This window comes from Rhea pennata, chromosome 3 (assembly GCF_028389875.1).
Source record: "Rhea pennata isolate bPtePen1 chromosome 3, bPtePen1.pri, whole genome shotgun sequence".
In the NCBI taxonomy this organism is placed as follows: domain Eukaryota; kingdom Metazoa; phylum Chordata; class Aves; order Rheiformes; family Rheidae; genus Rhea; species Rhea pennata.
In genome coordinates this window covers 64,294,814-64,306,931 of record NC_084665.1, presented here as the reverse complement: position 1 = coordinate 64,306,931, position 12,118 = coordinate 64,294,814, and the positions used below count along the sequence as shown (strand labels likewise).

Here is a 12,118-nt window from a genome sequence, read left to right as displayed (position 1 = left end):
ACAAAGAAACCCTACACAGAACCATAGAAAAGCATGGAAGGGACCTCCAGAGACCATCTAGTCCAGCTTCCCTGCTCAATGCAGGATAAGCTGGAGCAGGTTCCTCAGGACCATATGCAGTTGGGTTTTAAATATTCCCAAGAATGGAAACTCTACAATCTGTCTGGGCATCCTGTTCCAGTGTTTGATTGGTAAAAAAAATTTTAATGCTTAAACAGAATGATTATCAGGAATGATATAAAACATGCCCCAGGGTTGCAAAGATAAATGTACCCCTCAGTTTTACAGTATCTGACAAAGACTTAAATTGACTTAAACTAGATTAAATGAATATAGGTGCTGTTCAACGTTTATCACGATTTTCCATTTTTGCTATGCATATTAACAGTAACTTCTTAATGAAAAGCAAGCAATACACTCAAAAACAAGCTAAGAGCCTTCTTCAAATAAAAATGCTAAAAAATTTGGAAGACTAGTCTATAGTTTTAGGTTGTATATTAAAAATTTAACTGACTACAAATTGATTTTGATTCACAATTTAAAACGAAAAGCATATCAATAATGTTATTATTGTATCCAATATGTAGCCATTCATTAATGAGAATGCTAATGAGAATGCACAGTGGAAGTAGACTACTAAAATATCAATAGGAAAAAAAACCTACAGATCATCTTTGACAATTAATACTACATAAATACTTAGAGCTAACCTTTCCCATGCCATCGATCATTTCAGGTTCAACTATACATGTTTCAATCAAATGTAATTTCAGAATTCATTACACCAGAAGTAAAAGAACAAAAGTTAATTAGCTGGTCAAAGAATGACCCAACATTTTTAAGGCTCAGAGGAATGATTCTGTCCCCATACTTTGGCATTTGGTTTAGAAGGGTGTCCAACCCCTGAACAAGGAAAAGGTGCTCAGAGTGAGGTTCTTCTGGAAGGAAGCTTGGAAGGTTTGCAGTCCTGCTTTCACTCAATTTTTCAGTGCTTTTTGTCCGCTGCTTTAATATTAACAGAAACTATGATTTGTGATAGATGCACAAAATCAATACACATCTTTCAACAAATGAATGCTTTAAAACCCAACAGTACTATTTCAAAAATTTAATTAACAAAATTTTCATCTACTGTAGATAGGTAAGAGACTGCTTTAGACTAGTTATGTCAGAAAGATGGATTTAGAAATGAAGGATCTAAAACATATCTTAGTTATTTATCTTGGTACCTTCTTAAGTTGAGCTATGAAAACTAATTTTGGTACATGCAGAAGTTAGTGATTTAGAAGCCCTACTAAAAATACAAAGCCTAGCTTCAAGAATCGGAAGATTACAATGGGGAGGTGAGTGCACTATGCTAGAAACATGATCCACTTGAAGTATGTCAACCAGTAGATACCTTCCTACAGCTAACAAGAACTAATCGCAGTGAGTCTTTATCTGCTTTAGGGAATCATCCATGTTATAAGATAAGTGTTCCTGAGCACTAACTGCTGCTCACTTATCTGAACACTCCACTCAGTAAGCCAGCAAAACCCTATTCACCTTTCTGCTTGCTTAGTTATCTGCAGCTTTATTCAGCTGAATCAGTTTACTGTACAACCAATGAGCAACTCAGTAGCTACAAGACATGAATGTGAGCACATGGTTGGTGGAAATGCTTTGTTCAATTGGCTCTAAGCTTCTTGTAAAGCTACAGCCTCAAGAAAGTCCTGTGATTTGCATTCGAAAGTGGCAGAAGTGGCACAGCTGAGGCAACTGAATAGGATGTCATCTTAATAGTACTTAAAATCCTACAAAAGGTATTTTAGCCCTCACTCAAAGAAACCCTCCTTACAATCACTAGGGAGGGATTCAATAATGGTAGGAATCTAAATTCACGTATGATGAACAGCACAAGAACTGGAGCAATGCTGATCAAAACCTTTTATACATGACACCTTTCCACCTCTCAAACTAAAGACATGTATTTCTAGGTATTTGCAATGCAGTAATAAGAAAGGTGAACATACATGTAATTTCTCTCCTAGTGCCTGGCAGGGGCAGCCACCTCATTTTGCAGAGGACCAACACAAAGCAGATGCCTACTAAACCAACTGGGCAGGATTCCAACATTTCACTGCTGGAAAAAACAATACCATGGATAAGCCACATGAACATGTAGTAAGCTGAGATAGACTTTGCCTTCTTCAGCATATGTGAGGAAGCACAAGGAACCAACCATCCACTTAAGACAATTCTTAAGATATTCACTGTTCGTGTCAGCATAGGGTCTTTCCTGGCTTAGAAAAAAAAAAGATCATCCACAACCTCTCACATGAAGAGCAGGAAGACAAACTGATTATGTGCCCCATTTATGTAAAGATGATCATCTGACTGGAGTTAAGATACAGAAGACAGCGCAAATTCTTTAAGTAAAAAGCTGCAAGACTCAACATCAAAACCATCTGAAAACATGAAGCTAGAAAACAGGCATAAACATTAACATCCAAAAATTCTGCAAAGTATTTTAAGTACTGTAAGGATGCTATTGTGTACTCATTCTAACTTGAAAGTCGCTCTGATAGAGCTGAAGGGGAAGATGTACCCACGTATCATGCTGCTAAAAATTCCCCTCCAAACAAGGCTATCTCCTTTCTCCTAGTGCTGCCACTGGGAGCGGCCATGCTCAACCATGATGAGGTCAAGCAATAAGGAGGAAACACATTTTAGCACCAACTCTCAATGCCTGAGCCAGTCTGTGCCAATTTGAGACTCCCAGGAATGATTCTGTGACACTCTGTGATCATTTGTTATGTAACAGAAAGTAGCAGCCAAAGTATCCACATAACTAATTAGAAAACATCTATCTTCTATGGGCACCAAAGAGGAATTTTACAATAATATATTTAGTATTTCAAATTATTAATCCAGTAATGAGTCAAGCAAGCTGCTTCATGAGAGGCCATATGGATGTCCTAACTATGAATATTCCTGCCCTGTAATATTAAATTGAATATTTTTCCTGCAAAATTTCTTACATGCTGAACACTGAACAGAAGGACCATGTATATTGACATTTCAACTTCTTTCAGCCATTCTATGCAATTGTAACACTCCACTGGAGACTGAAGAAAATTGATATTCTAAGCAGGTAATTGATATATCCTCCTAATTATCATTTCCTTACTTATTGGATTTTAGTATTTTCATTAAAAGTCTTCTTTCATCACCATGGCAGAACACACATAAGACAAAATGCCTTAAAGAACAAGCACAAGCATCTGTTTGTTTTTGCTAACATACAATGTAGATTAAGGCTTTCTCTTATCCCATCCACATTGGTCATGCTAACCAAATAACCAAATGCTAACCATTGGTCAGCCTAACCAAATACGACTTCTCACATCAGACGTTGGTATTCCCGAGCACTTCCATACAACTTTATCTGAAGTTACTATCTCCATTATTTTATGCTGCTCTCCTACTTCTATTTAGTTTCCTCTGAGTGTCAATCTGACCAGGTAGTGTCAATCAGTGACTTAGGTTTGCATCACTTTCTTTTTCCCAGTAAGAGCTACAAGTCTTAACAATATGTCTATAAGAACTTAGATTAAGTTTTGTTTAAACTTTTAAAATTGCATATTTACACAGCTATATTTAAGAAAGACTTGGACTAGAGCTACTAGCACTGGTCTTAAATGATTTAAGACATTTCAATTCAGAAAAAAAAATCCAAGTTGTATAAACTATTGTGGTGAGAACAGGTTTCTACAAAATTCACGACTAATTCTGAAGAAGGAGCAATTTATTATCCAATACTAAATTTTTTATAGTTCAGTCTTGGTTACTTTTTTTTTTTTTTTTTTTTTTTTTGAATTACTGAAGTTGAAAGGTTGTTACTTGAAACTGGTCTACTAATTGTTCTGTTAATACAATTCAGGAGCACTTTAGACTTCGGAAGTTAACCCTTCCAGAAATTAAGATCTTTTCCAAGTCCTTTAACTTAACAAAATGCAAAAATGCAATCCCTATACAAGACAGATAAGTTTAAGTTTTAATAGCTTTTTTGTATAGCTAGTGGCAGGGAATAGTCTACAGTGTCTACAGAAGCCAGCCACAGTTAGAAAACATGTAAGCCACAAATGCAAATAATGGAGTGAGTTATTACTCAACTGAAAGAAAAACACTGCTCTTTAATAATATGCCTATGATCTAAAGAAATGGTAAAGCAAAAAGAACAAATGGGAAATATATCCTCCTAACTGTAATCACTACTAAAATTCTAGTCAAAAGAAAATCTGATAGTCAATACAGCAGCTATATGGAGCTATGAGATAGCTCCATACTCACTTATGAGAAGAAAATTTTCAGAAAAAAATAATAAATTTGATTCTACAAGGCAAGAGTAGCACTGTTAGAACACATACACACACATATTTTTCCATACTCACAACTTCAAATTCACCTAAGCAAAGAGTAAAAGAACTCTTTAAAGTCTAGGATTTCTACAAGAAAGGCCTAACTTAAATAATATATATTTTATAATATTTTATAATATATATTAAATAACATATATGCAAATTTCTACAGATTTATGACCTTTTTAATAGGTATGAAATCTGTCTGTAAGGACTAATGCTTCGAAAACTAGTAAGTATAACTGAAGTTAAGTATGGCAGCAAAATCCTGCAATTCCACAGCATCTGCAGGAATTTTTACTGATGATTACACAAAGATGAAGATATGTTTGCAATTTTTCATAGATGGCTAGAGAAGTGCTCAAAACAACTAATAAAAAATGATTTCCCTTTTTTATAGGGAAAAAAAAACAAGTTTACAATACATAATCCTGTACAACTAACTTGATTATATGGCAGCTGCATCTAATGCAAAGGACTCTGGCATTTATGAAAAGATTTTACAATTCTATCCAGCCATGTTATAATGGACATTAATCCTCTGATGGTACATAAAAAAAAAAGTTTTCAAACAAGTTGAGACACGATACTAGAAAATAGTTGTACTCTGTGTTGGCACCAGCAATTATGAAGGGATTACTAACCATATAAAACACTGTACGGTAGGAATTCTGGGTCAATTTCAAAGGCACAAAAACAATTATATTGAGAAATCAGCTAAACGCAAATACAAGTCTAATAGGCCTTATCTAGAATACTAAAGTTTTGCCATTAACTTCTCACCTTTGCTTTAAAAAAAAAAGTGATTATTCTCTGACTAAATGCTGTTGAGAAATAACACTACTCAAACTAATTAAAATACTAAATGTAATTATACATTTCCATACTGGAAGAATACCTTAATAATAAACTGTTATGAATATTCCTCAGAAGAAATCTAAATTAATTTTGTTTTTAAATGGCATGCAGAAAAGCTGTAAGCTTTAAAATAAAAAATATATACTCCAAACATAGGAGAGTTTTTGGTCCAAACTAGGATTTGAATACACAATGAAGTGATCTTATAAAAAAAGGGGGGGGGCAGATCAAATAAAGGTCATCATTAGTAAAGGAAATCTTTTTACATAGCTTCCTCTGGAGAGTGGAGGAAAGGAAGGGTTTTAAATATTTTAAAAAGCTATATATTTTTTAAAATAGTCTAGATCCAAATAGTTGAAAGGAAAGCATGGAACTTGTAGTGCAAAAGCAATTCCAACTTCTTCCTCCAACAGCTCTAAAAAGATATTAATCAGAACTAGGTTGACTTTTCTGCATGTCTCCACCACACAGGTAATCTTAAACATGCTTCTCAGCTCAGCTTCTATTTGCAGTTGGCATTTAGTGAATTCTAGTGATTTGATAAGCAGGTAGTCTTTCTGTAGGAAAAATTGAAACATTAACTGCATCAATAAAATGAAGAAATGTTTATTTTCTTAGCCCCCTTTCTCTGTATGTCCAGTCTCTAAAAAAAGAAATCAACATTTTAAATTGAGAACCTATTATTTTGTTTTGCCATATTCTCCTTATGGTTTATAATTCAAGTATCTATTGAATTCAGATTAAGTGTAATCTATCACAGCTACCACCAGCAAAAAGACAAAACAATGATTGTTTAAAAAAAATCTGATAACTAAGAGAAATCACAAGCAACATTCTTTTACATTCAATGAGTAATACAGATATTTGGAAGGCTATCACTTAAACTACAGCACTGAAAAGCATTACACAAAGAATGCTACAGGCTAAGAGATGAGCTCTGGCAGCTCAGGAAGGTACCATTCCCTGTTCTCTGCTCCCTATGTCTGCCAAAACTGTCAACCCAAGAACAACAGAAGGGAACACAAGCTTGAATCTTGGCCATTTTTCTGCACAGTCCAGAAATCATAGCTGATGAATGAAGATTTACAGTATGAGTCTGGACTATACAACGAACAACCTGCATCGCATATGTACACTTAAAAAAATAAAAAAGTTCTTGCAGTGAAGGCAGCAACTTCTCACAGAAGGTTGAAGTAGGCAACTAGTATCAGTAATTTCTTATATCTATGACAAGAACAATCTAAACTGATCTGAACATAAAGACCTTTGGAAACAAAAAAAAGACTTGCATCTCGCTGCCAAAATAAAGACTAAAATAGCTTTTACATTACATTTTTAGTGGGTGAATGCAAGCATATTTGTAACTGGAGAAATCTGGCATAATTGTACAATTCATCTGTCATGTCAGACACTTTCTAATACTAAATGAGAAGTCAGGTTAACTGGTGCACAATGCTATCACCAAAGATGACAATTCCTTAGCTTTAGAGCAAGTACATGCAAATACTTACTTATTTATTGTTTTACAGAAATATTATATTGTAAAGCAAGATACTTTGACACATTAATTTCAGATGAGTATCATATGCACAATTGATTTTATCCTTCTCTTGTGAAGACTCCCAGATTCATAAAGAAAGCAATGCAAGTTCATAAAATTTTCTGTGATTAAATCACATTAAAGTCTGATGCAAATATTTTCATTTCAGAACATCATACTTGAAAATGGGACAACTATTATTACTAATCACATGCATAAATAATGAATTTCACAATACTTTTTTTGGTTAACTGTAGCTTTTACAGTTTCAGAATAGATTTCAGCATCAGAATAGAGGCATTAAACTGACTTTAAGAACATGCTTACAGCAGTATTTTACTTCGTATCAGAAATGTGCTTTTGAAGCAAGTCTGCTCTGGTTCATATCACAGAACTATCTCAGAGCACACAAATAGATTTCTTTTGTATGAAGCTAAACTAGAAGATGCACTTCAGGAGTGCACTCTAAAGAATTCATTCTACTACCCAGTCTACAGGACTAGGCTAGAACTAGTTCAAAGAAAATTTTCTGAAATGCATACAGAGTACAAATGTGAGGTCCTCAGCATCACACCTATTGTGTTGTATTACTGGCTAACAGAAACTACAGATTTTAGCTCACTAGTGCTTTATGTATTACTTTATCAATAGTTCTGGATTCCTAGCCTTTTTTTTTATCTCAATGCTCTTTTATTCAGAAATGTATATGTAATCATTTTATTAACAGTAATTGAAACTAGCTTTACAGATACTTTAGATCACAGTCTTATTAGGCACCAGTTCTCACTAGAAAATCTTCCCTTTCACCATTCCATATTGGGTTGCAATATAAAAAAAGTTGATGCATGAACAGTTGTCAATTCACTCAAGTTACAAATAGAGAAAGGAAATTCACACAATCCTTCTACAGTATACAATGAGTCTCCACATATTTTTGGCAGCCAAAATTCTTCTAGTTTAAATTGAGAAAATGGAAATCTAATATTTGCAGTTTCAATAATATCCATGTAAGCATAAGCATGTACAGAGCATCTTAGTGTCTGTGGTTAGACTAAAAAAAGTATCACAAAGTCAGTATATTCAATCCCTTAATTTTGCACAGAAGAAACTGGTATCCTCTCCAGAGAACAATTACTGCTGTCCTGGATCTCTATAATGTCTGGAAAAGGATTACTCCTGTACTAACATGTTCCTAGACCAACCAGAATTTTTTTTTTTTCTTCTGACAGGTAACAATGCAAAATGATGGCACTTCTACCTCAGCTACATAGAACGGGGCTGCTGCAATCCCATCATGTCCCCACCATTCCTGCTTCCCAGACCTGCCTCCCTCCTCTTGTGCCAACACTAATGCACATGCAACTGAGCCATGAGCTCGGAGAGCCAAGCCAGCTGAAAAATAACTTGACAAAAAAATCCCTAACTTTTAGCTGCACAAGCCCCCTGAACCATCTCGCTGTCCGTTCAAATGCATGCCAGTGCAAGAGAAGCTATGAAAACACGGCAGCTCCAACTTCAAGTGGTTTAAGCTATACAAAATCCATGCTAGGTCACAACTGATAGATCTAACTGCTAATACAGAGGATAGGTCTCCTCTTCTGCAGCATCAGTGAGCAGTTTTCTTGCCTCCTTGTTTATGACAGCACTGATATGCATTCAAAACCACAATTATCTGATACAGAGTTAAAAAAAAGAACAACAAAAAAAAAGAGACTATGATTCACTTTGTCTGTGTAGCCCCTGGAACCAGCACACACCAGTATCAGACAGTACTGGTGCTTCTGCAAGGGAAAGCAGCAGCAGGACCACATGGCTGGGGGAAGATTGAACTGCCTCCTTCTGTAATAGCTCACCATTAGTTGGTTTAGCTGCAACATGAAACTGCACCCTGAGAGCAATTAAAAAATTCACAGCTGTTGTGAAGCAGCTGGACTTGTTACCCCAACACACATACTTTCATTCATTATTCTATGCAAATCTTTTACCTCAATGCTGATTTCAAGAATGTGCACAAATAGGCAGAAACATGGGTTAATGAAAGGCTGGCATCCTTATATGTGCAGTTAAGGTTGTAACAGTTTGTGGCATTATTGCTGTGGCAATAAGGGCATCCTTTTGTGGATGTATACTGTACTACTAAGCTATTTAGCTTTTCATTTACAGGTTTTTACTGTTTTGTCCACATAGGATTTGTGTACAGCAATGTTTCAGTTTGTATGTTCATTTATTCATATTTAATGTTGATAGTGTTCCTTAGAGGAAGAAATGAGAACGATTAAGAAAATTAGCCACATGTACTAAATTTTCTCTCGCAGGACGGATATCTCGCACAAACATAACTACTTGCAGAAAAGGCTGTAGACATATCCAGTCCCAAAACAACAGGTTTGCAAACCAAACAATTTATGTGCCCAGAAGTGCAATCAAGTCATGCATTTTCAGTAGCATCAATTCTAAATTATTCAAAGGTATCTACAGACCTGTGTTGCTGATGAGAAAAGCTTACAGATAGTTCCTCAAAACTACACAGTCCTTGGGAGTTTGAATAGCAGCAGTTTTGCACCAAGTTAATCTAAACATCTACAAAAGTACTCAGCATTCACATGACTAGTAGTACACTTGTATTTCAGGAAAATGTAAGAATTAGGTAACGGAATCAAGTTCCTTTCTCTTATAAAGACAAGGAACTCCAGAGGAGCAGATAAGAGAACACAAGAAGGGTAGTTATGGTGGAAGAAAAAAGAAGAACTGGGCAACTGGTCCTCTCCCTCACAAATATCAGGTACTTCACAAGTGATCAATATTGACTGCACACGGCATTAGAAATGGGTCAGACTGCTAAGGGCATCTTGACTTTCTTTGTATTATTTACAGTCTCATTCCTCATGCAATCTAACATCTTGTTTGCTGTTTTAACTGAAAGGTTTTCCTTGAGATCACTACAGTGATTAGCCAGGTCTGCTTCTTAAGTTAACAATTTAGAACCCATGGAATGATGTCTCAGTACTTTCTCTTTCCTTCAGATTTGCTCTACTTTGCAAGAAAATATTTTACCTTCTCTGTAACAGATAGGAATACAGTCTGTGGCCACTTGTATCCAAAACATCAAGTCTTTTTACTCTTGCACTAAACTGCTGTGTAGAATAAAATCTCTAGCACTAGCCTATTTTACCTACACAGTGATCCCAAAAGGTTTAATGAAAAAGACACACACCAAACAGAAACACTCACTTTCCAAGATGAGTCTTCTGAAATGGACTGGCCATACACAAAAAGAAACAGTGGGCAGCCTTGAGGAACTTCATTCATAATACTGAACAAGAATACTGTCTTAACATTAAGCACAGTCTAGCAAGTCATCACATAAAAGATTAGCTTTACTAGTAACAATTTCTTTTAGCCTTTCTTTAAGAAAGGAAAAACACCAATCACTGACAACTGTCATGCTCTTCTACTGAGCTGGAATACATGACTCAGGACATCTTAAACTCCTTTAATCCATTTGTTTTTATGGGCCCAGAAGACATTATCAACAACCATTGTTAAGCCTAAGTATTCTCCTGAAGTCTGGTAAACTGCAGAAAGCTGAAATACGTGTACTGTAGTTCTAGTTAATGCTTTATTAAAACGGCGGCTTATCTAGGAAGAGCATAAAACTGCATAATGTACAGAACAGCTTTTCAGATGCAGTTTTACCTAAAGCGTTTTTCAGAAGAATTCAAAACACGACATAAACTTTAAGGCATGAAAACTGACAGGGGGAACTGCACAAGCAGCAATTATTACAAATAGCTGTTGATTAAGTATGGCTCCCCGTAATTTCCTTAAATAATTACACGAGACACATCAGAGTAGACTTTCTTTTTTCTGCATTGGTAATTCTGTAAGACAATTACAGCTTCTGTGTGTTATCTGGCCAAGAAAAGTAGTGCTAAAACTCTTCATATACATATTGCAAGTATGGGCTTAACTCAATCTTAATAAGGCATTTTTCATTGTTAGAAAATGTTTTGATGACCACAGGTAAGTTAATACCAGCTGAGAACAGATGCCCAAAAAGGACCGCATGACATAAGCAAATTGGATCAGCTTCAACCGTACTCAAAAATACAAACCCCGGTTTTCTTCTGTACTTCATCAACAAATCGTAGTTCGAATCTTCCTCACATCCCAAAAGCACTTTAGAGGTCTTCTGCTTCGGACGGCCTTTACCAACACGGAACAAACAAGACACTTTCCTACCAGTTGCTGCACATGGCCACTGCAGTTTATCAGCAGACCTTTCCCATGCTCGCAGCTGGACGCCCCACAAATATTTAAGCTCTGCAGAGCCCCCCGCGAATCCCCCTTCCCTCTCTGCCCGAAAGGCTCAGCCCTGCCCTCCGGCTTGGGCTCAGCTGGCCGGCCACAGGCTCGCTTTGGCCGGACAAAAGCCCCCGACTCGCCCAGCGGGCCGGGTCTGGCCTCCCCGCCCTGGCTCGCTCTCCCCAGCGGGACGACCCCCACCAACAGGCTCCCAGCCGGGGAAGGAGGCGGCCAGGGCCGAGCCGAGCGCACGGCTGGGCGGCAGCCCCGCGGGCTGTAACGGCGAGGCGGTGCCCAGGAAGGGCCGCGGCAGCTACCTGCATGACCACGTCGTTGGGCAGCTGCGCGGCGCGGAAGAGCTCCAGGACCCGCCCGTTCGACGCCACCTTCTTGGTGCTCTCGGTGTCGCAGTAGGAGAAGAGCTCGCAGTAGTAGCGCTGCTCCGCCTCGCTCAGCGTCAGGCCCTCCATCTTACACCCCGGCACCGCGCAGCGCTGCCGCCGCCGCCGCCGCCTCGCATCCAACGGCGGCGGCCCGGCAGGCGGGGGGAGGGCAGAGCGCGCCGAGCTGCCTCGCGCCGCCCGGCCCGGCCCGGCGGGGGAGGAGAGGGAGGGGGCGCCGCCGCCGCGCGCCCAGCCAACGGCCGCGCGGGAGCGGCCGCTCGCACGTTCCCCCACGAGCCGCCCAGCCCGCGCGCCCGCGCGCCCTCGGCTCCCGCACGGCGGCGCGCCTGCGCGCCTCCCCCCGCGCCTGCGCCAACCAGCGGGCGAGCGCGCGCGCTGCCCCACCGCGCCAGCGCCAGGCGGCGGCGAGCGGCACCGGAAGTGCGAGGCTCGACGGGGCGGGAGGAACGCAGGCCCTGAAACCCGCCCCCAGTGCGGCGCGGCGCGGCGCCGACGCCATCGGCAGCGCCCAGTCCCCGATGACCCGGATGTGCGGCCGCCGGCGGCGCGGTGTCGCCCGGCGGCAGCGCCCCCTGTGGGGCTGGCGGCGGCGGCCGTTGCGGGGAGAGGCG

The 12,118-nt window shown here is 39.2% G+C and overlaps 1 protein-coding gene across 8 annotated transcripts in view; it reads right to left on the bottom strand.

The window, feature by feature from the left end:
* REPS1 (RALBP1 associated Eps domain containing 1) overlaps positions 1-11,639 on the bottom strand; it is a 68,787-nt gene extending 57,148 nt beyond the window's left edge. For 7 of the 8 annotated variants that reach the window (XM_062572470.1, XM_062572472.1, XM_062572471.1 and 4 more), the window contains exon 1: positions 11,421-11,639. In XM_062572470.1, coding sequence (XP_062428454.1) covers positions 11,421-11,573 — 153 coding nt within the window. In that variant the 5' untranslated portion in view covers positions 11,574-11,639. The remainder of the gene's footprint in view (positions 1-11,420) is intronic. The other variant, XM_062572478.1, reaches the window with a different exon arrangement.
* Between the last annotated feature and the right edge of the window lie 479 nt (positions 11,640-12,118).